The sequence below is a fragment of the Dasypus novemcinctus genome, chromosome 18 (genome assembly GCF_030445035.2).
Source record: "Dasypus novemcinctus isolate mDasNov1 chromosome 18, mDasNov1.1.hap2, whole genome shotgun sequence".
Taxonomy (NCBI): domain Eukaryota; kingdom Metazoa; phylum Chordata; class Mammalia; order Cingulata; family Dasypodidae; genus Dasypus; species Dasypus novemcinctus.
In genome coordinates, this window is record NC_080690.1 from 4,017,072 (window position 1) to 4,044,813 (window position 27,742).

Here is a 27,742-nt window from a genome sequence, read left to right on the forward strand (position 1 = left end):
AGACCGCCCAAGGCTGAGCCCCAGGGTGGCTGCCATGACCCCAAGAGCCAGGGCCTGACCAGAGACAGGCTGCGCTTCCCTTACACAAAGGTGGCGAGGGGCCTCGTTTACGCGGGCCAGCTCTGGCGCCAGGGCATCTTCCATTAGAAGGGAAGCTCTGCCCACGCTAAGTGGTGTGCTTCCTCAGTGCACTTAAAACGCAACTCAATTTACCAACGTCTACTTGGGTGGTTTCTCCAAAGTGCATCTGCTTTCCTAAGGGCGGCAGCTGGCCCCACGCAGCCCGGATGGGTGCCCCGGGGCAGACGGGGGCAGGGGCAGCGCGGCTAGGCTCTGAGACCCCCCGTGGCTGGGGAGCGCCTGCAAACAGCCACACAGGCCCTTCCCAGTGGCCCCAACCTCCTCCTCCGAATCGGCAGAGGACAAAGGGAGCTGCACTAAGAAACTGTTCTGGAGCAAACAGTGAGGTGCTGAAAAGTAAAACCCCTTAGCAGCACAAATGCCTCATGCGCCGGAGCCTGCACTGCACAGTTTTCCAGCCTGGACATGTCGCTGGGAGATAGCGCCCGGGGCCACCCTGGGGACCCTCCTCCTGCCTGCGCCCAGCCCAGAGGCTGCCCTGGGGCGACCTGCGCAGAGGATCTGCCTGCAGGAGTTAGATCTTATCAGGCCGGCAGCAGAGAGCAAGAACGGGTCCAGCCAGGGCCCCCAAGGACAGCAGGCGCCGACACGCCTGAGGAGCTGAGCCAGGCCCTGCGCTGTCCTCCGCAGCCCCGGAGCCCCCCAGCTGCGGCGGGGGACGCGCGGGAAGGCCCCCGCCACCCAGGCAAGGGAGGCACTTAAAGCCAGTGTGCCTCCGTCCTGGACACCTGAGCACCGCCTCCGGGGATGGTACCTCGGGGCCTGCAGAGCTGGGGAAGCTGCCTGCCCACCTCCTTGTGCACCCAGGAGGAAACCAAGGTCCAGAGAAAGACGGGGGGCCTCGGACACCCAGCCAGGCCCCTGCTGGGCCCAGGGCAACTGCGCGCAGGGGGCTCTGGGCCCAGCTCGCAAGGTGGGTGCTGGGAGGCGGGTGCTGGGAGGCAGGGCCTGAGGCAGGCACGAGACCCCAGGGACTGCACTGAGAGCTGGGCTGGGAGGCAGGTGCATCTCCGTTATAAAGAAATAAAACAAAGTTTTTATTTAAAGAAACAAACGGAGCCTCTTGTTAATTAAAAAGAGGAAAAAAAAGGAGCCCCAGCTGGAAAGCAGGGCGGGACATGTGATCCTCTAACTGAAAGCACCTCCCCATGGCTTCAGGTGCCACGGCCAGCCTCGGGGCCGGCGTGTGCGTGCCTCAGACCGGGGCCTTGAGCAGCTCGTGTCCCTCCTCGGGGGACATTCCAACGTCCTAACCCACGCCACAGAAAGGACCCGAAGTCACAGAAGCGACCGCGAACCCCAACACCGACACGACCCCTCCCTGGCGGCGCGCCCGCCTGGCAGCCCACCCCTGCCCGGCCCACCTGGCGCTCTCGGGCCGGTGCTCCACCTCCGCGGGCACCGGGGGCCGGCCCATGTCCAGGTGCTGCTCCAGCACCTGCTGCCGGAACTCGGACACCTGCGACTGCCGGTCCTCCTTCTCCTGCCGCAGCCGCCGCTGCCGCGCCAGCCACTTCTCCTCCTCGTTGGTGCGCTGGATGAGCAGGGCCGTGGCGGCACTGCTGCCCGGCAGCGGGAAGAGGCCGTGGTTGGAGATGAGGCTGGGCACGGCGTGGTGGGGGGCGGGCGCCGGGTGCAGGGGGAGCGGCACAGGCGGAGGTGCCTGCAGCCCCGAGTCCTTCAGCTTCTCTGAGGGGGGAAAAGGCCGTTACAGCCCACCCCTTCCAGGGGCCCTCCCCACGGGCACCGCTTGACACCCCTCACAGGTGTCCAAGAGAGCAGAGTGTAATTCCTGGGACTTGTGGGAGCCTGGCCAGACACAACCAGTCCCAAAAACTCCACTGGACCCTCAGGATCAAGTGTCGTAAGGGACAACGAACAATGCTCTGCAGTGCCCGTGACCACCTGGCTCCCATGCACTTTCTCACAGCTCTGCCCAGGGGGCCCTCCTGGCCCACTGTGTCTGCCTGACAGGAGCCCACCCTGCTCCGGAGAGGCTGCGCTACCGGCTCAAAACCCACTGCGGTGGAACTGTTGGCACGGCATAAACTGGCGCTGCCACGGGCTCCTTTTCCCCGGAAGGGGCCACTGTACCCTCCGTGGCGCCATCAGGTGCTGCCGGTTCTGCCCTCTGGCTCTCCCTGCCCGGGCACCACCACGAAGGGCGCGCTCCCTGCGCCCGCTGCCCGGTACCTGCTCGGGTGGGGGTCAGCTGCTCCGGGGGCTTCGCCCGCTCCTCCGGGGCGTGGCCCCGCAGCCCGTGCAGCTCGGCCACCGGCAGGAACGGGGGCTCCAGCGCCTTGGCGGCCAGCAGCTCCTTCTCGCGGGCCCGCTGCTCCCGCTGGCGCTCGAGCTCGCGCTCCTTCTCGCGCTCGCGCTCCAGCTCCTTCTCGCGCTCCCGCTCCTTCTCGCGCTCGCGCTCCCGCTCCTTCTCGCGCTCGCGGTCAGCCTCCCGCTCCCGCTCGCGCCTCAGTTCCTCGTCCATCTGCAGCCTGTGGACAGAGGAGGAGCGGGAGGTCAGAGGCCTCCTCTACGGAAGAGGGGTGAGGGCGGCCCACCGGAGAATTCCCCGACTGAGGCGCTGGCACCCTCGCCCGAGCCTGCCGCGGGGGGACAGAGGGGCTGCTGAACTGGACCGAGGCTGCGCTAAGGGACTCCAGGTCCACAAAACCGGAAGCCACATCTGGCCCGGCGAAGCACCCTTGCAGTGCGCCCTCTCACTGCCAGGTTCGCTTCAACTGGCGACGCAGTGACGCGAGAGCTGAGTGCCCAGGGGCCAGGTCGCCGACATGCCCCAGCACGGCCGAGTCTCAGGAGGCCACCCACCCCAGCCTCGGGCCCCGCTCACCTCTCGGCGCTGAGGCTGGACATCCGGTCTGAGTGCAGGGCCGCCAGGGACGAGTGGGAGAGCTCCGGGGGGTAGCGGACCCCGGAGAGGTGCAGGTGCATGGCCGACGGGTGCAGCGGGGGCAGGGAGCCGGGGGTGGGGATGGGGTAGAAGGGGGACCGCAGCGCCGACAGGCAGTAGGAGTCCTCCATCCTGCGGGAACAGGGCGGCCGGAGAGCGCCCGGGTCAGTGGGGGGCGGGCAGGCCCGGCCGGGCACGAGGGGCCCTGAGCACACCTGGCCTGGAGCGGGGTCCCTGCGCCTTCCCTCAGGCCCCGCCTGCTCCCAGACCCCCAGGCCCCAAGGGGCCGGAGCCCCCCCACAGCTGGGGCCCACCGGCTGGACAGCAGCTGGCACTCGGAGGCCCCGGGAGGGCAGCCGCGTCCGGACAGCCTGCCCAGTGTCCACGCAGTGGAGCTGCGCGCACGCACTTCCACGGGGCTCGTCTGAAGTGACCCCCTGTGGGCAGTGCTGGGGCCGCCCAGCTGCTCCGCGTCGGCTCCGTGGACGGTGCCGAGGCCCCGCATGTGCACGGGCCATACACCCACCCGCTCCCCGACGGCTCCATGCCGGGGGGACCCAGAGAGCGCCCAGAGGGGAGCGGGGGTGGGAAGGATACCCAGAAGGGCGCGGGGTGGGCAACTGGGAGCCAGATCCAGTGCTGAGGGGTGCAGCAGGGGCGCCCGGGGCCGCTCACCTGAAGGCCGGGTGCGGGAAGGGGTGGGGGGCCAGGTAGCTGGGGTGGTAGTAGGCGGCGGCAGTGGCCGGGTCCAGGCCGAGGGGCGGGAGGGAGGCCACGCGGAGGTCCTCGGCCGTGTGGTAGGGCCGGAAGCTCCTCAGGTAGTCCTCGGTCACGGCGCTGGGGGGCACTACGTGGTGCACGGGCCGCTGCAGGCTGCGGGGGGGATGGGGGGAGCACAGCCTCAGCGGTCCGCGGTGGGGACACGAGTGGAGGGGAGACAAGTGGAGGGGGCACAGGGGCACAAGTGGAGGGGACACGGGGGAACAAGTGGAGGGGGGCATCAGTGGAGGGGACACGGAAACACGAGTGAAGGAGCACAAGTGGGACGTGAGTGGAGGAGAGAAGTGGGGGACACGAATGGAGGGGGGACAGGGTGGAGGGACACGAGTGGAGGGGATACAACAAGGACACAAGCCCGCAGGACAAGCCAAGGGACGACCAGCGGGAGGTGGGGATGACGTCCCGCCTTGGGGCACAGCTGGTGACAGCGGCCGCCCCTGGGGAGCCCCCCAGCCAGGCGTAGGCCAGCGGGCAGGGCCGGCGGTGAAGCTGCCCCCCAGGCCTCCCCACCAAGCCCCCCTGAGTGGAACTTACTTCAGAGCGGGGAAGCGGGAGTCCTGCACGACAGAGCTGGGGGCGATCCCGAAGGGGTAGGGGGTGCCGAGCAGGTGAGAGGGGATGGCTGGGCCCCCCGCCTTCTCCTGGGGCAGCGGGGGCTCCACGATGAGGCGCTCCCGACCACTGCCGCCCCCCCGGGAGCTGGCGTCCTGCTGCGGGGAGAGAGCACAGCGGTCAGGGCTGGGGGGCTGGGCACACACAGATGGAGCCAGGCCAACCTCCAGACCCAGGAATGTTCCAGATCATGTGCTAGAAGGGTCCTTCTCCTTGAGGTTTTCTCCCCAAACAGGCAGTCAGGGGCCCACGAGGTAGAGAGGGAGAATCAGGCTCCAGGGGCTGGTTCCTGCTGGCTTGGCCCCCCCCCCCACAGCCGTGGGCGTGGAGTCGGCTCCTGGCAGCTCTGGGCCAGCCCAGCAGCCATGGGGTACCCCCTGCCCATGGACGCCAGGTCCACGGGCATCCCCCAGAGGCCACACAACAGCTGCCACCCGTCTTCCCAGCTCCCCTGGCACCCCTGAAGCAGGCGGCGGCTGGGCCAGGAGTGGGCCCGACTGGGGACACCTCCACACAAGCTGGGGGGATGCTGGGGTCCTGCCAATCCCTGGTCACCTCCAGAGGGTCCTGCACAGAGAGCAGACCTGGGACTGGGTGGGGGGTCGGGTTGTGGGGACACCCGGGAAGGGGCTTGCTCGGGCTCCCCACTGCCCATGGAGTGACCCAGCGTGGCTGCATGGGCCAGCTATGCTCCAGGGGCCACCAAGAAGGCTCGGACTCCTTGTCACCGAGGGGACCACGAAGGGGCCGCAGAGCAGGGCAGCTGGATGCTGCGGTCGCTGCTGCCCAGCCCCCGGCTCTCCTTAGGCCGGGCCACTTCTGACGCAGTTGAGCCAACGGGGCTCAGAGAGCGGCCTCCTCAAGACGCAAACCCGCACCCGTCCACACCATTCCGCGCACCCCGGAAACGCCGGGGGGACGGCAGGGGTGTCAGGGGGTGTGGAGCTCCCGGGCCTGCCCACCTGCCTTCCTGGACCCCCCATTTCCCGTCCTCCCCTGCCCCCTCCAGGCAGCTACTGTCTGTCTAACTCCCGGGTGGGTGCGGGGAGGCTGAGGGAGGGACCTGGTGGCCGCCTGGCCACCTTCATGTCGGTGACAATGACACCTCTGGACACGTGGCAGGTACGAGCCAGGCGGCTCCGTCGGGCACATTTCCCGCGTGCAGCCCCCTTGTAGGCACACAGGTGGTAACTGATGGAGACGGGCCCCTGGTCCCTCCGCGCGTGCCCACGGCACCCAGCCCAGCTCGCTGGGGAAGGGCATGTCGAGGGCGATCCACACGCATGTGGCAGACACCCAGAACCCCCTCCTCTCCTCTAGCTGGCGAGGGTCGCGCCCCAGAGTCCTGCGCTTTGCTGGGAGGACTTCCACGTGGCCCTTGGAGACGCGGTCCCTGGGCGCCCGGAGCCCCCGTCGCCTCACCTGTTGAGCGTGCCCCTCCCAGGTGGACCCCTTCCCCCACGCCACCGTCCCCGGGACCCACTCTAGCTCCAGAGCCCGAGTACAGGTGTGTGAGTGTCTGAGGAAGCGTGCAGGTCACGCTGAGCGCGACACCCGCAGGTGGGATGGGTACCCCATGCGCACTCGCCCAGAGCAGCTGGAAACGGCACCGACAAGGACCTGGCACTGCTCTGACACATTTCCGGTACCGTCTGCTGAACTGAACAGCAGAGCCACCTGGCAGGGGCCCCAGGCAGACCCCAGCCCATGGGCCCACATGCCCCAGAAAGCCCTACTTGGAGGCGGCTGGGCCAGATGGCGTCTTTCTGGCCTGACTGGGGACAGACAAGACAAGGAAAGGACAAGGGAGGAGATGGAGGGATCAGGGGAGGGGGGAAGAGGCAGGGAAGCAGGGGAGTAGGCAGGGGAGGGGCAGGGAGAGAGGAGGTAGGGAGGCAGGGAGGTGGGGAGGACGGGAGGGGGCAGGGAGGGGAACGGGAGGGAGGGGGAAGGGGCAGGGAGGCAGGGGGGCAGGGGGTAGGGGGTAGGGGGCAGGGGCGGGGCCAGTCCTCTCTGTCCGGCTGGAGCGGCCGAGTGCAGGCAGCCCCTGGGGTCAGGCAGCCCCTGGGGTCGGGGCCAGCGGGCCTGGAGCACCGCAGAGCTGGGAGGGCAGGGGCAGTGGGGAGCGGCAGCTCAGCCTGCGCCCCAAAGCGCCCCAACACCGGCACCACGTCTGGGGACAGGGATCTGCTCGTGCAGCCAACGCCATGAGCGGGGAGGGGCCCGACCCCCTGGGAGCCGGGGGGCCTCCACCAGCCCGGCTCCTCCCGTGCCCCCCCCCCCTGGAGCCACCCCCGCCACCCCCCTCGGCCCCCGTGGCTCCCTGCCCCGACCTCGCCATGTCCTTCCTCCCTCCTGCCCCGAGGACTGGCCTCGCTGAGCACCGGCCCCCCATCATCAGTGAACCCCACTTCTCCCTCCCCTGGAAGCCACGGCCTGAGGGTTTCGTCAGCGGGGGGCGGGGGGCGAGCTGCTCCGACGGGCCCCTGTTCTGGGGACACATGCAGCACGTGGGGACGGTGACAAGGCGGGCGGCTCTGAGCCGCGAGGCTGCTGCCCAGGGGACCCGGGCGTCAGTGGCTGCGCCCAGGCGGGCCCACGCTAGGGGGCAGGATGCTGCCCCAGAGGACTTGGGGTCCTTCAGGCCAGGACCCCGCCCCCGCCCTGCCGGGGTGGCCGGACCCCCTGGAGGGAGCAGATTCCCGTCCTCCCTTCACCCAGGGGAGCAGAAGCGGCCCGGGAAGGGCCCAGCGCCGAGGCCGCACCAACGCCCCTGGCGGCGGGGTCCCGAGGTGGGGTCCCCTCCTGGGACGGGCAGCAATTCCATCTCCAGCGCACCCGGGACACCGTGAAGTCGGGCCAGCCGGGAAGGGGACGTGGGGTCAGCCCGGCATCCGGGGAACCCTGCGGGTGGGGGCAGGGTGGGTGCTGCTCCCCCTCCCCGGCGCGCGCTGTTGGGGCGCCGTCCCTGGGGAACTCTGCAGAGTTCCAGGAAAGGTCCGCGACTGCCAGCGGGTCTCAGAGGCAGGGCCACCCTGGTGTGGGGCAGTGGAGAGGTGGGGCCGAGGGGCAGGCGTGGGGGACGCCCCGGCCAGGCTGCGGGCAGCCGAGGGGGCCGCAGACCGCTGCGCATTTAGGGAGGGACCCTCGGAAACAGGAGGACGGGAAGTGGTGGGACACTGGGCCCGGCCGGGTCGGGGCAGTGGCTTCCCTGCCACGACAATGCGCCCGAGCGGCGGCTGTCGGTTATCGGGTGTGGCGGCGCTTCACGTGGACTTGTCCCCTTCCCCTCCATGAACCCCCGAGCAGGTGCCGTGGTCGCCCGGGCGTGCAAAGGAAACGGAGGGTCAGGGAGGGTACGTGGGCATGAGACTTGAGCCCAGACCCCTCAATGGGCGCCGCGCCCCCATGTCCCCGGAGGGAGTATGCCATCTTCGCGTGCCCTTGACCCCTGCCGCTGGCCCTGGGCTCCGCCCGCGGCCACTCACCTGCCGGCTCTCACTTCTCCAGACGCCGTTGACCGTCTTGGTGGGGGCGATGGTCACCACGGGGGGCGTGCTGGGGACGCTGTGGCCCCCGGGGGGCACGATGATGGGGCCCATGGGCACGCGCTTGGGCGTGCTGGCGGGGGAGCTGTGGTTGGTGGCCGGAGAGGACACGGGGGACGACTCGCTGCTCAGTGACGACCCTGCGGGGAGAGAGGCAGTGGGTGTGAGTGGCCGCCCTGCACCCTGGCAGGGCGCGTCCCCGAGGCCAACGCCACACAGCTGCGCCCACCCTGCAGCGGGAAGCAGAGCTGGGCCGTGGTGCCCGGGCCCTCTTGCCTGCCGGGACCCCACCGGCCACTTGGCTTGCCCTGGCCTCCAAGGGGCCCCCCCCTCCCGACCAGCGGGAGGGACGGTCAACAGGACGCTCTGGGGCCTCCCTGGCCCGAGCCCACCATAAGGGACAGTCACCTGGGACGGCCGGGACGTGCCAGAAGCGTGGGGAGGGGGCGCCCCGGGACGACGCCTAACCCAAGCCCAAGACAGACGGATGTGTCACCCTCCCCAGCAGGTCGTGTTACGCGGAGTGACCCCCACACGGCCAGAGCCCCGGGGCCCCGCGTTCCAGGACGCGCAGGCTGGACTGACCCGGTGAGCCCGGGGCCGACCCGCCTCGGAGAGGCCGGGAGCTGCGCAGGATGCGAAGGCACGAGACCACCGCGGCGCTGACCTGGGACCACCGGAGAGGTGGGTCGGGCAAGGGGGGGCTGTGCTGAGGACGTGCAGGGCAGAGGCTGCCGCCAACGCACCTGGCGGGGCTTTTAAAGGAAACGCCCGACGCATTCATTTTGGATTTTCTTCCTCCCGGGAACACAATTTCCGTAAGGTAAAATGCACCGTCTTGGAGAGCGCGCGCCCGTGATTTTAGCACACCCGTTGAGTTGTGTTCCTGGCGCTAGCAGGAATGCCGTGCCCCTCAGCCGTCACCCAGGGAAGTGGCAAGGCAGAGCAAGCTGCTGAGGTCCACACTCCACTCCTGGGGCTGATGGGGCTGGCGCTGATGCCCCTACTTCGGAGGGGTACAATCGAGAACCTTCTATCGCCTAAAGAAGAGGCCGTTCCTTCTGGAAGCACTCGAGCACCGGGGCCCGGGTGTCCTCCTGGACTGTGTCCACAACTCACCTCGGTCCTTCCCAGGGGCCGAAGGACTCCCGCTCCCCTGTCCACACCCCCACGCCACCACGCAGCACCAGGCAGAGCTGCACATCTGTCCTCCGCATCGACCCTCTCACCTGCCCAGGTGTTGCCAAGGAACCGAACCCACGTCCCTTGCCCCGTGGCCCCGGGACAGACGGGCGACAGGTGTGCCCTGGGGTCACGGAGCCGCAGGCCCCACGGCGCCCCTTCCCGCAGCCTGCACCAAACGCCCTGCAGGGCTCTCCACCGTCTAAGTGGGAACAGGGCTCCCCAGCACCCAGGCCAGCCGGACCCCCCGCCCCAGGGCTGCAGGACGCACTCAGGTGCCCGTCGAGGCTGCGTGGCCCCGACTCCCCCAGCTGGTCGGGCCTGGTTTCCACCCAGCACTGCCCCCACTAGGCCAGGCCGAGCTCTGAGCCCGGTGGCGGAAGCTGCCGTCATCACCCGCCAGGCGCGCAAAGGGCACAGCCGTGGAAGCGCCGCCCGGGTTCTGAGAGCAGCCGGGATCGGGCCCCACTGCGTGGAATACACCCGGGAAGCCGTTTCAGGACTGGCATCGGGGAGAGGTAAGGGCTGGGGCCCGGGCTGCGCAGGAGGGCTGACCCCATGGCTCCAGAACGGCCCCCGGAGGGAAAGCCCGACGGCGCCGCCCCACCCCGCCCCCGCTGCCGGGGGAAGTGGGCTCTGGCCCGTCCACAGCCCAGGCCACAAAACAAGGCCCCGTCCACCTGGGGCCCGCGAGGAAGCCCAGCGGCCCCAGACACGGACGACCCCCACGGCCACCAACTAGCGAGGGTGCAGCTGGAACGTTCTCGGGATGGACCCCTGCAGCGGGAGCACGACCCACCCGGAGCCCCCGGCCACACGGCAAATCCCACAAAGTCCCACAGCCACGTGCCACCCACCAAGGTCAGAAAGACCCCAAATTCCCCGACGGGCAGGGGCAGGACCGCTCGCCACCCTGGGGCGCAGCGACCAGGAGGGGCCCAGGTCTGGGGGCGGCGCAATGGGTGTCTGAAGACACAGGATGCACTTAGGTCACAGTGAAATGTAAAAAGAAGGTCAAGTTTCTGAAACAATACCAAGGAGGGGACCTTTCCCTTTAGAGATTTTTTTTTACCCCTCCCCCCGCAGTTGTCTGCTCTGTGTCCATTTGCTGTGTGTTCTTCTGTGTCTGCTTCTATCCTTGTCAGTGGCACCGGGAATCTGTGTTTCTTTTTGTTGCGTCATCTTGTTGTGTCAGCTCTCCGTGTGTGCAGCACCATTCCCGGGCAGGCTGCACTTTCTTTTGCGCTGGGCGGCTCTCCTTAGGGGGTGCACTCCTTGCGCGTGGGGCTCCCCTACACGGGGGACACCCCCGCGTGGCAGGGCACTCCTTGCGCGCATCAGCACTGCGCATAGGCCAGCTCCACATGGGTCAAGGAGGCCTGGGGCTTGAACCACGGACCTCCCATACGGGAGGCGGGCGCCCTAACCACTGCGCCAAATACGCTTCTGAATCTTTCCCTTTAGAAACGGAATTTCCCCCACTCGTGCTCTCAGGGGCGGGGGTAACAGCGTTCTTGAGATCCAGTTCATGCCCCACACAACGCCCCCTCAGCGGGCAACTCGACGGCTCAGCGCGTCCAGCTGTGCAACCTCCGGCATGGCCCGCCTGGGGTCTGTCCCCTCCACCCCCGCCCCCACCCCGGCCTGCACCTTCTGTCCCTAAGGCTTTCCTATTCCAGGCGTTCTGTGCAGATGGACCACGGGCGCCCGGCCTCGCGCCCACCTGCCCTCCCCTGCACGAGGCACTCGCGGCTGACCCGCGTGGAAGCAGCGGCGCCCCCCCGAGGCCCGCCTGTGGCTGCGTGGTGGACGGGCCACACTGCGCTGGCCCCACACCGGTAGGTGCCCAGGGGGGCTGGCCCCGCCTTAGGGTGGGGTGACAGCTGTGCCTGGCCCCGCTTCTGGCTTGCTCCCCACAGCCTGGCCTCGGGGCGGCGAGTGCAGGGAGGGTGGACCCTCTTGTGCTGGAACAGAGAAAGGAAAGACATGGAGCCGAAGACCCGACCTCTGGCTGCCCTAAGACTGTTGGGGTCAAAGGTCAAGAGGGACGCCAGGTCCCCGTTTGGAACAGAGTGGGAGCAATGGCTAGCGCCCCCTCCCCGAACCCCCACCGGCCCCTCTTCCGGCCCTGGCTGGACGCTGTGCCAGAACCCTGTGTCACCTGCCCCCGTCGGTGGCACGGGTCTCCGGGCCCCTGCTGTCCCCTCCCCTCTCTCCCATCCCCAAGGTTGTGACCTGTTCCCGCCGCTGAAGGGAGGAAGCGAGGGGAGAAGGGGGCCTGGGGGGTCTGCCGGGTGAGCCACGGGCAATTAGCGGCCCAGCCCCTCCGAGGCGGGAGGCCGGGAGTTGCCAGGGAGAGCAGCAGCGATCGATGCCATGGCAACCAGCCCGCCAACTAACGCGGCCCCGAGCCCGGGTGCGGCCGGGACGGGCAGCCGCGGTGGCCGTCATTAACTGGCAGCGCGCCGCAGCAGGCGGGTGGCCCTGTCACAACGCTGCCCGATGGACGGACGCGACTGACGGCCGGGACCATGGAGAGAGGGCGCCCCGTCTCCTGGAGGCGGACCCGATCTGTCGAGCCGTTATTAAGCACCAGCTGGATGCGCTCATCAGCGCACCCACGGGTCAGGCTGAAGGACACGCTGCGGAGCGCCGAGAGCAAGGGCAGGTCGCGCACAGCGCCGGCGGGCCGGGGCCGTGGCTGCAGACGTCCCAGGAGAGGCGAGGAGGCGGGCGCCGTGGGGGCCCCCTGCCGAGGCCAGGGGGCAGGGATGTGGTCAGCAGGCCGCTGCCCTCCGGCCCCGTCCGCCCCAGGGTCCTGTGCCTCACTGTGCTGGGACACAGGGACTGTTAGGTGCTCCCCTGAAAACGGGGTCCCCAGAAAGACCTCCTGGAGCTTGGTGGCCCTAGTGGAAGGCCTGCGATGAAGACAGGTGGGTGACTGAACACTGGCGGGGGGGGGGCCCGGGGGCCCTGGCAGCACCCAGCAGGCTGACGCAGACGGCACCAAAGGGGACGGGCAGGCAGGCCGTGGTCCGGGGGCCCGCTGTGCATCTGTTCCTGCGGCCGCGCCTGCCCCGTCGGGTCAGTTTGGTTCCCAGGTCAGTATTTAAACGACATTTGGGGTAGACTTTGCAGTCACAGGCTTGGCGGGTTGGGGCCACTTCCTGGGCCAGCCGGGAGGGACGAGGCTCCCAGACCCCTGCACCTTCCCTTGTCCTCACCCATCGCGCCGGTCAAACCCCTAAGAAGCCCCCACGTTGCTGTCCTCACTGTCCCCACCTCGGCCCCTCTGGCTGGACAGAGCTGCGAGGGCCCCGGGAAGGGGGTCGGACCACCGTCCCACATGGTCCCATAGCTCTCGCGCCCTGGAGGGGCCGGGGCACCCTCAGGCAGCCACCCAGCCGGCTGAGACTTCGGTCCAGCTTTCCTTCCTGGAGCTGTGTCCAGCCGAACATTGCGGAGACGGCGGAACCAAGTGATGAATGAGCATGACCGGCTGCCACGGAGCAGTGGGAATCGGAGCGGAGGGGATCGGAGCGGAGGGGATCGGAGCGGAGGGAATCGGAGCGGAGGGCTGGGCCAGGGAAGCGGGCTCCGCGCAGAGCAGCCCCCGACGGGCTGGAGGGCAAAGCTGCCAACACGCAGAAGGGTCCAGGGACCAGACCCAGAACCTTCCAGATACTCTCGGGAAAAGTGCCGTGTGGCCTTCCTTGGTAAGGGGCCACCGCCTGAGCCCCCTTTCTCCCCAAAAAGCATGAGAAGAAGTAAAGGTCGACGCAAGGTCTAAACAACGACTTAGAAACAAGAGCCAACGACCTTCGCAGCTTTCGGACAATCATACACACGCGGCTGCAAGGGTCACAGCGGCCCCAGGACCCCAGCCCAGTGCCGGCAGAGGGGAGAATATCGCCCACGGCCAGGGCAGCTCCCAAAGCCCCACGGGGCCAGGAACCCCTGCGCCCGCCCCCACCCCATGGTCCAGTCCCACCCGTGGCCACAGCCCACACGGCCCTCGCCAAGCTTCACAGGTAGGGACGGGAAGAGGGTGCTGGTATCAGCAGGAGTGGAGGGGCGGGTGGAGGGTGGGCAGGGGGCTTAGTGGGCGAGGCCCTCTCCACCCGCCCGGTCTTGCAGGGCGCCCCCTCATTGAATCAGCACAAGCTCAGGAGGCAGAAAGAATCACCATCTCGAGAAAAACACGGGAGCTCAGAGAGGTCTGCCAACTTGCCCGGGACATGCAGCAAGAAAGGAAAGATGCCTTCGGACCTGAGCCCTGAGGGCTCTGCCAGCCTGGACCCTGGGGAGGGGCTAAAGGTTCCTGGGCTCCCTGGAGTCCCCCCATTTGTGCCCCCCCCCCCCCCCCCCCCGGCGCCAGCTGCCTGGGTGACCGAGCAGGGCAGTCTGGCTGCAAAGTGAACACATCTCGGAGCTTCAGGAAAAATAAAATGTCAGTGAGGCACATGAGCAAGGAAACCCATCGGGAGGACGGATTGCTCCTCTCGCATTCCCGTCATCCCTTCTCTCGGGGTAGAGCCAGCGGCGTGCGGACCGCTTCGTCGGAATTGAATTTTTAAACTGCACCCTTGAGACACGAGGCCGAGGAACGACGCAGCCCGAGAGGCGGCGGGCGGTAGCCGGCTCCCGTGGCTAAAAATAAGGAGGCGCTCTGGGGGCGGGGGCGAGGGATGGGAGTGGGTTCACGGGGGTGCTGCGCAGACGCCGGGGGCGGAGACGAGCCGGGTGGCAGCAGTGTGGTTGACAGCTGGGTGGCAGTGGCCTTAATTACCCCTTCCCGGAGGGGCTGGCGCGGGGCGGGCAGGCTGCAGTCTCCCGCTCGTTTTCCCAGCTCCCGGGGGTCGGAGCTGCGGGGCCACCCCCGGCCCTCTGCTCCCCCGACGGGGCTCCCTGGAGGCGAGGCCCCAGCTGTGTTCTCCCGCACATTCCTGGAACTCCGTGTAACTTGCAGGAGCTGAGATGCCAGCACTGGGCGTTGTGCGAGGCCTCTGACCGGAAGGACAGGAGGCCCGGCCCTGGCGGGGGAGGCTCCCGGCTGCCGCGGGGCGGGGCAGGCGGACGCCGTGCTCCGGGATGTGCGTCTCTGGGGTGTAACCAGGTTCCGATCGCTTCTCTGCCACCGACCGTGTGGGGCTCGGTGGGCCTGAGGCTCAGCTCTGGCCGCCCACGAAAGGGACAGAGCCGAGGAGCTTTGCTAGGAAGCAGCAGGACTCAGCCAACTGCCCGGCACGCAGTAAGCGGTCACTTTGCCGTGTGCACCTGCTCGTACACCTGGGGCAGGCGGGAGCCCGCTCCACCCACTCCACCCAGGAGCAGGCCCTGAGCCGCGCTCCCACACGGTCGGCCTTGACACGCAAGCGCAAGAGCCAGCTGTGAAGGCCACGCGGTCTGGAGTCCACTTGCCAGGCACGGCGGGGACAGGAGAACCACGGCCGCTGAAAGAACACCTGTGGCTGCCCAGAGACTAGGGAGGCTGGGCAGGGACCCTGGAGGGTGCTCCTTTGGGGTGACAAGAATGTTCTGGAACTGCAGCTCTCTCACAGCCCAGCCCCAACCCCCCACACCCCCTGCAGCGGGCGCCGGGCCGCAGCACCCGCTCGGGAGCGGGATCCTAACTGTCTCCCCAAGTTCGTTTGGAAAAGGCCTGATGTGGCAGTGCGGGAAATGGGTCACATCCTCGCCAGCCGAACTCGGCCTCAGAGCCCCAGCCACCCACTCTGTGCAGCGGGGGCCGACTCGGGGCTGCCGGGGTGACTCGAGTGAGAGGCACGGGCCTCGGGTATGGCCTGGCCAGAGGATGCCCCGGAGAAGGTAACTCTGGGAGCCACCCCACTCCCACCGAGCTGGGGTCGACCAGATGGAGCTGTGCCAGGCTGAGGCTGGCGATCCAAACGCCAGGCCTGGCTCCTGGGCACAGAAATCCCCCGGGCCTTAGGGGACGAGAGGTGAGGAGAGGTTCGAGGCGAAGCTTCAGCGCCGCGGCGTCCCGTGGGCCAGACACGCGCCGTCCACTCACGGCTCAGCCTCGCCCTCTCGGCACCCTCGTTCCAAGTCACGCACAACCCGGCAGCAGCGGCAGCTTCTGCCGGCGCCCCCCCCGCCCCCCTGCTTTGCTGCAGAGACCCCGGCAGCCTTCCTGGGGCATCAGGTGGGAGGCTGGGTCACGGCCAGGGAGCAGCGGGGCCCCGTGGCCCTCTGCCCCGGCGCCCTGGCCTGGCCCTGGGGCAGCGGAGAGAAGACAAAGGAGTGCGAGGCCAGCTTCCGCCCTGAAGCCTGAAGCCCCTGCCGAGCCCACGCTGTGCAGATGGCGTCCGCAAACCTTAGCGCGGCCCTCCATGACCCACGGCTCCCGGTAACTCGGCCCGGGAGCAGCCAGGGCCCCCCGAAGGCCGGGGCGGGGGGGTCTGCGGCAGCCCAGTCAGCCCTGCGGCCTCCTGGAACCCTGCAAACAAGACAGCCCATGCGGGGGCTGCCAGGTTGGTGCCACGCTGGCGGCTCCCCGAGGTGCTTCCTGCCGGGCGGGCGGTTTCTCCAAGGTGGGTACTTGCCAGACGCCCATCGGGGCCTTGGTGGAGCCAGGGGGAGCTCATGCCTCGCCGAGCCCCCAGCATGTCGGCCGCCCTGTGCCACGGCCTGATGGCAGGAGAGGCTCGCGCAGGTGGGCCGGGGAGCCCTTGGGTTGGGGACGTGGAAGGGACTGCACAGAAGGCCTGCGTGCGCACGCTGGCGTGGACAGAGCGGCTGGCGTGGGGCGGAAACGGGCAGCGCAGAAACCCGGCCCCAACGTCCAGGCTCAACCCAACAGAGCAGGGAGGCGGTGAGACACAGCCCCGACAGACCCCGCTGCCGCCCTGCCAGGGCCGATGTCCACCCCCGGGGGAGGCGGAGTCCCCGGGGAGAGAGAACAGGCGCGGCCCTGGCGCGGCTGACTACGCTGCGGACCTTGGGGACGAGACACCCGGACGCCCAGGTGGACAGCCCCGGCCGCAGCAAGACTCCGCGCAGTGCCCGGCACGTCCGAGAGGCCCGGCTCTCCCAGCAGCTCCAGCTGCACTGCCCCCACCTCCAGATCTGCTCGCCGACACCCCCTGGTGAGGAGCGACGCTGTCCCCAAGGGATGGGCAAGTGCCCAGAGCTGAAGGGGACCTGGGACAGCCTTCCTAGCACAGGGGGAGACTGAGGCACAGAGGGGGTCAGGGTTGGCCCAAAGCCACACAACATGGCACTTCCCGGACGACACCAGCGGCAGCCCCAAAGCCCCAGCGGCACATGCTCCCGCCCAAAGCTGGTGCTGGAAAGCCACTGCCCGACTCGCGGCACAGGCTGGCGGCACGCCCCCCGTGGGTCCCCCGTGGCGACTTCTGGAGCTGAGGAAGGGCAGAGCGTGGCAGAGGCAAGCAGAGGCTGGGGTGCAGGAGGCCCGGGGCCGGCACCGCCCACCTGCGCCCCACTCCAAAACGAACCGTCCCGAGGAGAGCAGGCCGAGGCGCGGGCGACAGCGCACAGCGGGCTGCCGCGGAGCCCCCGGGCATGGCGGCCGGGCCCCTGCGGGCGCGCGGGCACCTCTTACCTCTGGGCTCCTCTGCCTGTTTGGCGAGCTTGCGCAGCGCGGCAGCGAAGCTGGAGGACGGGGCGGCCTGGGCCGAGAGCGCGCTGCCGGAGGCAGGGCTGCCGCTGGGCACCAGGGCGCCATTGAGCGGCGAGGGGGTGAGGGGGCTGACGGTGGCGGTGGTCCTGGTCGCCGCGGAAAGCATTCCTAGTGAAGGGGACTTGGGCTCATGGCTCATGCCTGAAACGGGAAAAGAAGAAGCAGAGTCACCCAGAGAGCAGGAGGGTCGGCACCAGGGCAGGGGGGCCTGGGGGGCTCCAGGGCCAGCGGTCAGACCCGGGGGGCCTCCTGGAGGGGGAGGCGAGAAGCAGAACGAAGCCGCGGAGGGGCACGCGGGGAGCTGGCCTCTTTCAGCCGTAAGGACGGTGGCCTGGCCACGTCCCCAACCTGAAGGGCAGCCCAGGGCTGGGCAAGCCGTGGGAGGCCCGAGAACACCGGAAGGGCCCGGGATCGTCTTCGCTGTCACCGGAGGACGGGAGACGAGGCAGGGGCAAGGGACACGGAGCTGCCGTCCTCGGAACAGAGGAAAGAGGCTGCGGGAAGGAGTGGCCTCGCTCGGGACAGGCGACGAGCCGGCACTCCCCCCAGCGCCACGAGGCCCGCTTCGCGGAACGGAAGGGAGGCTCGTGCGCATACGGGTGACAGCGGAGTCGGGACCTGTCCCCTGCAGAGTCCCCGAACCACGGGGCCTGGGGTGCAGCCGCCCGCAGGCCCTGCTGGGGTCCCCCGCTAGGAAGGGACCCGCCCACCCGAGGCGGCCGATCCTAGCCCATGCCCGCCGCTCTGGTCCCACCTGTGGCGACAGAAGGCCCTGTGCCCCTGAACCAGCCACGGGGGGCTGGAGCCCCCAAACACACGTCCCACTTCCCCGGGTGCCAGTGGACCGCGCCTCCGTGCTGGTGAGTGGAAGGAACATGGAAGCAGGAGCGAGCTCGAGGGCACTGGGCCCCGGAGAGCCGCTGCGCCCACCGCAAGCAGCTGCGGGGCTGCGGGTGCTGGAGGCGGGCGCACGCAGCGGCCCCCCCCCCCCCCCCCCCCGAGCAGGCCTGGGTGGGGCTGATCCAGGTGCTGACCCCCTTCTAGAAGAGTGGGGGAGGGGAGGGGGCCTGGTGGAGACAGCAGAGGGGAAGGGATGGGGTGGAGAGAGAGGGCGGAAGGAGGAGAGAGCAAAGCCAAGCCCTTGAGAGGGGGGACCCCGGCAGCCTGGCTCTCAGGAACACTCACGTTTGGCTTGAGATGGAGGAAGCTCAAGAGGTTGGAAACCCACCAGGGGATGGGCGGCCACACAGCCCACACGGCCACCTCACCGGACGGTGAACACGGCGCGTGAGAAGCCACGGTGGCAGAGCCGGCCCTCAGACAACCTGGGAGGCAGCGGGGCGCAGATGGGGAAACTGAGGCCAGGAGACGTTCAGTCTCTGGGATCACGCTGCCCGCAAAGCGATGCGTCCAGGTCCTAAGCCGGTTTCCTGGGCCCACACCTAGCGCTCCGCCGCGGGCCCCACCCACGCACGTCCAGGCACCTCCGCCGCCCTGCCCCGTGGGCGAAGGCTGGGCTCCCTGACTCACTTCTAACCAAGAGGGCGGAGGGTGTGACGGCATGTGACCTCCAAAGCTGGGGTCACAGTTAGGGCTGGACAGTGCCCCCCCCAGATCTGCCAAGCCCCAAGCCCCGCTGCCTGCGATGTGGCCTTGAGAGCCGGGAGGGGAACTGTGACCAGAATGGCAATAAAAACAAGGCCCCGGGGGGCACGGAAGCCCCCGAAGGTAGACTGGGTTGCACCCCGCCTCACTGGCTACCCCAGAAGCCTGGGGAGGGCAACACTGGGCCTCAGCCCTCTGACCCCCCCCCCCCCAACGGTGAGGCGATGCCAAGGCGGTGTGGTACATAGTCCAGCAGCTGTGGTCTTCAGTTTGGGATTGTTTGTTACACAGCATTAGACAGCTGCTACGCTGACCGTCACCACATGCTCTCATCACCAGCAGCTCCCCCTCACGCTCTCCCTGTTTGCAAATCTACAGTCCACGCCCCTTCTAGTCATCTTCCCTCCCCACATCCCTCAGCGGAGCCAGCTGCCTCTCCAAACCCCAGAGCCCTGTGAGGAAAGCGTGGTGCCCATTTCACAGACAGGAGCAGGAAGGCTTGGAGAGGGCGCACCACGACTCCAGGCCAGCAGGCAGCCCTCGCTGTGCCCGTCCTGCTTCACCTAAAGCTGGTCAGAGCCCAAATCCACACCAGTCCCCAGGCAGCGGGGGAGGACAGCTGGCAGCGCCCCGTGCCACCACCGGGCACTGGGGACAGGCGCAAAGCGGTCCCCTGGAGGCCTCGACGACAGGCTGGCCACCCAGCTGGACGCTGCGTGACCACCATCCAACCAGACCCGACGGCCTGGCCTGGGGCCCTCCGAGCATGCACGGGTGGCCAGGTGGCCGAGGTCAAGGGGCAAACCTGGAGGACGGGTGGGGGCAGGGACGCACCCTGAGGTCGCTGGAGGGATCCTCTGCGGAAACGTCTTTTACTTTCACCCTGACCTGTGTCTCCTGTTTGCTGCCCTGAATCATGATAAGACCTGCATTATGTCGGCACCACATGGGTGCAGGCTCGTCCAGCGCCAGACCTGGGAGGTGGGTTGGCACTGTCACGGAGATGGGGCTCCCCTGCCTGGAACCCCCACTCGCAGCTCCCCGGGCGGCCGGGGGCCCGGTGGGCAGGGCCACCCTTGCCCTCTAGCCTCTGGGGTTGGCCCCGCAATGTCATCGTCCCGCTCCTGCTGGCACCCAGACAAGGACACCCCCCCCCCAATAAAGCCTGGCACCCGCTCCCCGTGCCCCCGGGTCCCTGGAGGTCCCCCAAAGCCAGCGTCCTTGCCACGGTGTCAGCTGCGGGCTCCCCAGCCAAGCCGGGAAAGCTGTTCTGCTGATGTCAGGCCACTTAAAATAGAATTTCAAATGAGCAGCCTCATTAGGAAGCGGCTAAAATTAGCATTTCTCTCCTGCATGAGCCCTGTCAGAAGGGGCCTGTGGCAGGGAGGGGAGGTGGTGCAAGGGGGACCCCCAGCAGCCCCCTCAAGGCCAAGAGGCCAAACCCGGGGTCCCGGGGTGCAGCGGAGCACGGCCTGGTATGACCGGGACGCAGCCCAGGCCCGCCCCCCACTTGGGGGCTGCTGGCTGCTCTGCCCCCGCCCCCCAGTGTTCCAGGCTGAGGCAGGTGTCACCGTGGAGGTGACGGGGGCAGCAGCCCCCTCCAGCCTACAGGGAGGGCGGGGGAGAGACAGTGGGCTTGGGTGGGCCTCCAGGGCACGAGGGGCGCCCACTGCCCGGCCCTTGTGGGGAGGTGTCATTAGCTCCTGAGCCCCTGGCCACCAACTCGGTCCTTGGCTACGCTGTCTGCTCGTGTCAATTCACGATCCCGACAAGCAGGACCCGGCGCGGCGTGCAGGCCTGGGGTGGACGGGCCAGCGTGGCGCAGAGGCAAGTCACCCACGTGATGAGCTGGGACAAGCCCCACTGTCACTTCTGCACCCCTCAGGAAAGACACCCAAGGTCTGACAGCCTTGGGTGCCCAAGTACCCCTCAAACTTGGGGCCAGGGGTCCTCTCCACCTTGGATTTCTGTCCCCTTCAAGGGGCCCACATCTGGCCCCCAAAGCAGAGCTGACAGCCACGTGGGGGGGCCGGGAGCTAGAGGCAGGAAAAGAGGGGTGGGCTGCCTGGCTGACAGCCCCCCCACCCCCCGATGGTGGTCACCTGGCCCCCCTCCAGAGGACAACAAGATCACAAAGCCCGGGTCTCCTGTGGTGCGCTCCACGCGCTACGCGGTTCCTTTAGTCTTTTCCTTTCCACCAGGGCTCCAGTACAGTCGTGAGCAGCACGGAGACAAATACAAAGGATAAAAAGGAAAAGGAAAATGAGAAACACCCGCCCGCAGAGGGTGAGTTGAGCTGGTGGAGCAGCTGGCATCTTCCGGAAACCCACCTTGTCCTCGGCTCCTGGGAACACCCCCCCGTGGAGGAGCGCGCCTGCTGGTCGAGGGCCCCCCGCAGCAGGCCCCGGGAGGAGGGCGGCAGGCCCAGCAGGCTGCGGCCGCCCGCGGCGCCCGTAATTGCCCGGCCTTTCATCGCGGCTCCTCCCGGCACGGCACGGCCTGTGCCCTCCCCGCGCTGTAATTACAAGCTAATGGCCGAGACGGGTGCGCTGTGGCGTCAAGCGCCAACCCGCCCCCGGCCCCCTCGCCCCCACCCGAGGAGCCCCGCCCCCTGGGGTGGGGACCCCCGGGGAGGCCAGCCTGGCCCCGCAGCTTCACCCCCGGCCTCCACCCCAGGCACCCCTGCCCGCCGCTCCTGGTGACTGATACCCCAGAGGGAAATGGCTGTGAGCCACTAAAGGCGTCCCCTGGCTTGGGGACCCCCCACCCCCGCCGTCCTCCGCTCCCCTGAAGGGGCCCGATGAGGCTGCGGCAGCACGGGGTGCCACGTGATCCCGGGGAGCCCGAGCGGCTTCCTAATAAATTCATTATCGTGTTTGCCTTTGGCGTGATCTGCGCTCGCTTGCACAAAGCTGTTTTCGTGGGGTGAGGGAGGCGGCGGGGGGCCTCCTTGCTCCCAGAGGCGCAGGGGCGGCCTGTTGGTGCCTTCCGGGGCTTTCTCTCTAAATTAAGACCCCACCCCCCCAGGCTGGAGGCTTCTAAGGGAACGGGAGACTTGAGCCTTTTTCTTGCCCTGAGTCCCCAAACTGGACTGCCCCCCCCCAAGGTCACTGCCAGGAGCAACTGGAGGATGAGCCAAGGCCGCCAGTAACTACTGGAACATCAGAGGGCCCGGTGCTAGCCTGAGAGGTGGGAAAGGCTGAGAACGAAGGGGGAAAGAGGGGGGGAAGGAGGGGAAGGGGGGGAGGGAGGGGAAGGAGGGGGAGGGAGGGGAAGAGGGGAGGAGAAGGGGGAGAGAAAAGGGGAGGGGGAGAAAGGGAGGGGTCTGGCCCAGGTTGGTGGCCCCAGCAGGCCAAGCCAAGCCCCCAAAGGAGGAAGCAGGGCTGTCCCCTAGAGAAGCTGCCACCAGAGCCCCAAGCAACGAGAACTAAAGCCCCCACAAAGCCAGAACTGCCAGCCTAGCGGCTCCCAAAGCAAAGTCTCGGGGTCCCCCCGGCGGCCACCTGGGGTCCCCCCTTTTGCCATGCCACCAGGCTCGCGGCTGCAGTGGATAAGGGGAATCCAACACGCGGGGTGTCTTCTCGGCTCCCCCCGACCGCCACGCTAATACCAGGGGAGGCAAAGGGGCATCGCCTGGTCCTTCCAGAGAAGAGCCGGACCGAGCGTCTTCAGGAACAAATAAGCGATGTTAGTGAAGTGAAACCGGGCGCAGAGCGCCAGAGGGGTGCCGTGGCCCTGGGGCTGGAGAGCAGGGCCCTGGGGTGGACGCCACGTGCAGGCTAAGGGAGAGCACGGGCTGCTCTGGGTGGGCACTGGGCCGTGAAGGGGGCTGCTGGCTGCCTCCAGGCAGACCTGGGAGTCGGGGTTCAGCGCCCAGACCAGGCGGAGCCTTGGGAGGGAGGCGGGGGCGGGAAACCAGGCGACAGATGGCAGCGGCATTTGCCGCGATTATTCTAGGCGGCTGCGCCTGGGAAGTCGGGGACGGACAGATTAAGGAGCCCAGCGAGGGGGTGCCGGGGCAGCCCCGGGCAGCCCCCAGCAGTGGGGGACAAGAAGAGCCCAAAAGCGGCTGGCTCAGAGGCCGGGTTAAGGCGGGGCCCGGCGCGGCGGCCCTTGGAGTGCCATCAACGACACGGGGGGGGGGGGGGGGGGGGCGGCGCAAAGGTTCTGCCGAGAGCCTGCCCGGAACCCTCCCCACGCCGCCGCCTCCCGGGCGCTCACTGCCTTCTCGCCAAGGCTGCCTCCACAAGGCGGCTGCCCCCGGGGGGCTCAGCATTCAGTCCACAAGGCCCACCGTCACCCTACTGCACGGATGGGTAAACCGAGGCTCGAAGCGCTCAACGCCCGCTGTCTACGTCACTTGCTGGGAAGGCAAGGACAAGAGCCCACTTTTCCTCCGCCCCCACGTTACGCTTTCCTCTCTTCGAGGTGAGATAGTTAGGAACCCCTGCCCAAAGACCCCCGTTTCACCGAGCTGCTGCCCTGAGGGGCCAGGCTACTTGCTGCACCCATTTTAGAGCAGACATAGGACGAGACCACACCCAGCCAGGGAGGGAGAAGACCTGCACTGGGGGGGGGGGCCTTCCCCGGCGCAGCCCCCATTCCCTGTTCGTGGCACCCGACCCCGCAGCTCCCAGCTGGAAACCCCCCGGGAGAGACCCCCTTGTGCCGTGACACCCACACTAACCAGGCCACCTCCTGCCCTGCCTCCCTCACAAGGGTGCCCTTTTGGCAACCACAGGCCGGCCCTCCCAAGGCGTGGGGGGTGGGGTGCAGGAAGCGGCGGGGGTCGTCAATGGGAGGTCCTGAAGGAGAGGAACCCAGCCTGGCAGCAGGTCACCGGACAACTCCGCGGGGCAGCAGGCCGGAAGGCAGGGGGGAGTGCTGGCGGGGTGGGGTGCACGAGCCGGGGCGGAATAGGGGCTGTAGCCGGAGATGGGGTCCTCAAAGGCACAGCCCCTGCCGGGAGAGAAGCCAGTGGGAGGGGGAGGCAGGGAGGCCCAGCCCTGAGAGCACAGGGTCCCCCAAAGCCAGGAACCCCAGTATTTGAGAAGGCCCCCGCCCAGCCCTGAGGCCAGAAGCCACTCTAAAGAGAGAGGGCTCACACCCCCCCACCAAGAGCGTCTGCCCCTTAATGATGAGCTGAACACCTGGCTCCTGCCCCAGGGAAGGCGCCACCGTAACACCGTTAGCTGGAACCCCCCAGCACCTGAGGGACCGCGGGCACCTGCCAGGTACCTGCCAGGTGCTCCAGAGCAGCAGTACCCAGGCCCCAGGCTGGGGAGGGGCTGCTGAGGAGGCTGGAGGGGCTGTGACCAGAGGCGGGGGGGGGCCCAGGGACTCCAGCAACCAGCTTCAAAAGCAAGGGGGGACAAGGCCTCTCCCCTCCAAAAGGGAGGTCCCCCCGGCCGTGGAACCCGAGCAGGCTGAACAGTAAACGCGCCACGTTCAGGAGAGGGCCAATTGTGCGGCGGGCACCGCCAGGGGGGTGGATGCACAAAGCCACGAGAGCCGGGAGGGGGGCTGGCGAGGGGTCCAAGGAGGCGGGTGGCAGCCCGTCACCTCTAACTCGCCTTCCCAGGGCAGCCCTGCTGGGAAGCCCCCACCCTGAGCCTCGGTTTCCCCGCTGGTGGGAGGGGAGAAAGTTAGGGGTTGCAAAGCAGAGGCCACGCCGGCCTCCTCCGGCCCAGCCAACCGCTTGCTCGGCTGCGCCGCTGTTCAGTCCGAGCCGATGGACGGTCATCGCTGTTTAAAAGGTGGTGTCCCGTCAAAAAGGGGCTTTCCAGCCTCTCTTGAGAGATCGAAGCCACAAAACCATAACCCCTCGTGCGGTGAGCGTCCACTGTCTGTCCCCAAGCATCCAGAGCTCTGGCTCCCGCTGTTCCCAGCTGCCTGCTAGCCCCTCTTCCGGCCTCTCTGAAACTGCCCGAGGCTCGGGCGATGGGTGGCTCTGCCCCCACGCAGGAGCTTGATAAATGCACAAGGGGCGGGAACCTTGCAACAAACCGACCCCACCACTGCCCGCAGGAAGCTCGGCTTGCGGCCCCAGGCCTGCCCCTAGCACGCGTCCGCCCACAGGCGGGTCTCGCTCTGATCAGCCAGGGCGTGCAGGTCACCACTTGCACCGGAGCAGAAAATGGCTATCTGCTTCTGCAACGAGCTCCTTCTCCCAAAGACGTGCAGACCCAGGAAAGTGCACCCACTGGGCAGTGCGTAGCTTTACCACATTCACAGAGGGCGGGCAACACCCGCCACGGGCGTCGTGTGTGCAGACCCCTGTGGTACGGAATTCCTCCAACAGCGAGCACACCCCACCCCAAGATGTTCTTTCTCGGCCGAGGAAATACTGGAGTCACGGGTAAGACACAAAACCTGCCAGTTCTAATGGTGCACCTCACCCAGCTCTTCTACCATCATCAAAGCCCCACGTACCGTGCCCCAGATGTCGGGGGAAAAAACTGACTACCCTGCAGCCAAGATGGACCCGAAAACGGCAGACTGTAAATCCTAGCAACGGTGGCCACCAGGGAAAAGTTCTCCAACAGTCACGAACCGCAAGCGGCAAGCTCCCAGGTCCATCCCAGTCCTCCTGCCAAGCAACCACAGGCCCTGGGCTGCCCGCCACTTCTCCTGGCTACAGCCGTCCTCTGTCAACTGAGGAGTAGGTCTAAAATAATTCTTTCATTCTTCTTAGAGCCTAAAAAAAAAAACCCTTCCGTAATTCCAATTAGGCGCTCGCAGGTTTCCGGGTAAGGCCAGGCAGAACGCGGAGGCCCGGGATTCGCGCCGACGGGCAGCCTGCACCCTCCGGGCACAAGGACGCTCTCGAGGCCCACACAGGGCCCAGGTGTCCAGCCCGACCCAGGCGCAGCCCCTACCGCTGCTTCTTGGAGCGCGCTCCGGCGGCTTCTTCAAGGGGCTGAGGCTGCACACGTGGCTGTGTCCCTTCTCAGAAGCCACGACAGGAACGCGCCCCCAAGTCCACCCCAGCGGAGCGCGCGGGGACCAGCGCGGCCCAGCCGTGGCACGGGAGCCCGGCACGTCAACTTAGCGGGATGCCGTGGGCCCGGCAGCAGCGCGACGCAGAGGCGCTTTCACCTCGGAAAACTGCTAGGTGGTCAGGACGCGCTCCTCCTGCCCCAGGACCTGGGGTCCCTGTCCCCAAGGAAGGTCCAAACTACTTAGTCTTATGGAGTCTTTTAAGTTCCAAAGTGAAAACGATGCACTCAAAAAGGAGAGGCCCAGACACGAAGGTGACGTAAAATACAATCTTGCGCCACACCTCTATTGCAGATCTGAAGAGTCAACCAGGGACCTTCTCTAAATGGGACACCAGGCGATGGGAGCCCGGAGCCCCGGCAGGTGCACAGGGTGGGACTCTGCGCCTCAGTCTTCTCATCTGTCAAGTGGTGGCAACTACCCCCCCAAAGGGGCAGCAAACAATCACTCGGACCCACGGCCTCACAGATGCAAAGCTGCTCGTACGTTCTCATCCGACTAAGGGTTTCCGCCAGCACTATCATCTGTGTAACTCTGACACCTAGCACAGCACACGGGTCCCCAAACATCTGAGTGAATGGGAAATAAGAAACGCGTCCTGTGTGCAGAACGACCAACCTATGCTCAGAGAGACACAGACACTGGGAACTGAGATGCATCCGACGTGTCCCAAGATCGGCCTAAGAACCCCAGTTAAAGAGGACCTTCCAAACCAGCAGCGGCTCCCCTTTTCGGGCTAGAAAGGGGAGAAGGGAGCTGGCACTGGAGCCCCGGGTACAGAGCATGGGGGCCCGGGCCTCAGCTCCCCGGCTATGACCCGCCAGCGGTTTGGCTTTGGGCAGGAAGGATCCCATGCGCCGGCATCCTCACTGGTAAAATGGGGACAGTTCTATGTCACAAGTCAGCCCCAGGCTAAGACACGGGAGGGCCCCGGCCGCTCCAGAGAAGGAGCCCTGGCCCACCTGGTCACCGAATGCTGGGACAGCCTGTGAGCCCAGAGGGAGACCTGCAGCGGCACAGACCACCTGCCCCGGCCACAGGGGCTGGGTGGTGCCCCCCCGGAAGACCAAAGCCCCAGGGACGGCAGAGCCCGGCCCCACACCCTCTCTGGAAGCCTGGTGGTCCTCGGCTTGACCCAGGTTTTCCTTCGGGACCCTTCACCTGACCCGGGGCTTGCAGCACAGACCCGTCGTGCCAGGCAGGGCTGGGGGAAGGGCCGCTGGATACAGCTGTGTCCCCCTCCTGTCCACCCCACCCCACCAGGAGGGAGGGCAGCAAGAAAGGGGGGGCGGTTTCCAGGAGCCCGGGGCCGGGGGCAGAGGCCACAGGACCAGCACATTTGGCAGCACAAGCGGCAGCTGGGGAGGGGTCAGCAGGGGGGCCATTTGGCGCGGGGGCCTTTGGGAGGAAAGGGCAATTCAAGTCTCGGTGGGGAAAGACAGGCTGCAGCCCTGCCCCCAACAGAGCCGGGGGTGTGGGGAGCGGAAACGGAGCCTTTTGCTTTCTTGAAGGTAAAAAAAAAAAAAAAACCCCAGAAATACTAGAGCCACAGAGCAGGCCAGGGAGGGTCTGATTTATCTTGACAAACCCTCCCACTCGCTGCTGCTCGGAGCACTTTATAAATAACACACTTAACGCTCGACAGCCCGGGGATGCTGCCGTTACTCCTGTTTTACAGGTGAGAAAACCGGAGCCCAGAAGTAAAGAGGCCAAGGTCGCCTGGGTACGCGGCCCGGTACGCCGCTCATGCCCTTCACACCAGGAAGCAACCTCCAAGCACTCCGCCCTGCGTGACACACGCTCATGAGCAGTCCCAGTGACAGCTGGCCTCGCTCCGGGCACCCGGTCCCCAGCCCATCACCTGGACCTGCTGGTTCCCCACCTAAGCAGGCATATGGCCACCGGCTCCTCAACAACTCCCAGGGGACGGTGTCCACACCCACGCTTTACACGGCGGACGAGAGCTCCGCAGGGCTAAGCGCCCGTGCGGGACGCCTCTCGGGCCTGCTGGCCCCAAAAGTCAGGGCAAGAGCCAACTCCTCAGACAGGTGTCAAAGTTCTCCAGTTCCAGAATACAAGGCTTGGCTGGAGACTCCAGAGGAAGCAGAATTCAACCATGTGCAAACAGGACTCTGCATTTCCAGCCCTCAGGAGAGCCAGCGGCACACCTGAGCCAGGTAGGGAGAACTACCCTCAGGACGTTACCCTTGGTTCAGAGAAGGCCCAGAGACACCCCGTGGCCTAGCACCAGGGTCGGGGGGCAGCCGGAGGACTCCATGCCCACTGTTTCTCCTGCTCCCC

General features: G+C 67.4%; 1 protein-coding gene across 10 annotated transcripts in view; it reads right to left on the reverse strand.

Annotated features, from left to right (window-relative positions):
* Positions 1–27,742, reverse strand: part of GSE1 (Gse1 coiled-coil protein) — a 91,460-nt gene that overhangs the window by 13,023 nt on the left and 50,695 nt on the right. For 4 of the 10 annotated variants that reach the window (XM_058279621.2, XM_058279620.2, XM_058279617.2 and 1 more), the window contains exons 2-8: positions 16,760–16,978; positions 7,930–8,129; positions 4,364–4,539; positions 3,725–3,922; positions 2,990–3,181; positions 2,335–2,633; positions 1,506–1,830 (exon numbers count right to left, since the gene is read on the reverse strand). In XM_058279621.2, coding sequence (XP_058135604.1) covers positions 1,506–1,830; positions 2,335–2,633; positions 2,990–3,181; positions 3,725–3,922; positions 4,364–4,539; positions 7,930–8,129; positions 16,760–16,978 — 1,609 coding nt within the window. The remainder of the gene's footprint in view (positions 1–1,505; positions 1,831–2,334; positions 2,634–2,989; positions 3,182–3,724; positions 3,923–4,363; positions 4,540–7,929; positions 8,130–16,759; positions 16,979–27,742) is intronic. The other 6 variants (XM_058279623.2, XM_058279622.2, XM_058279618.2 and 3 more) reach the window with 3 other exon arrangements.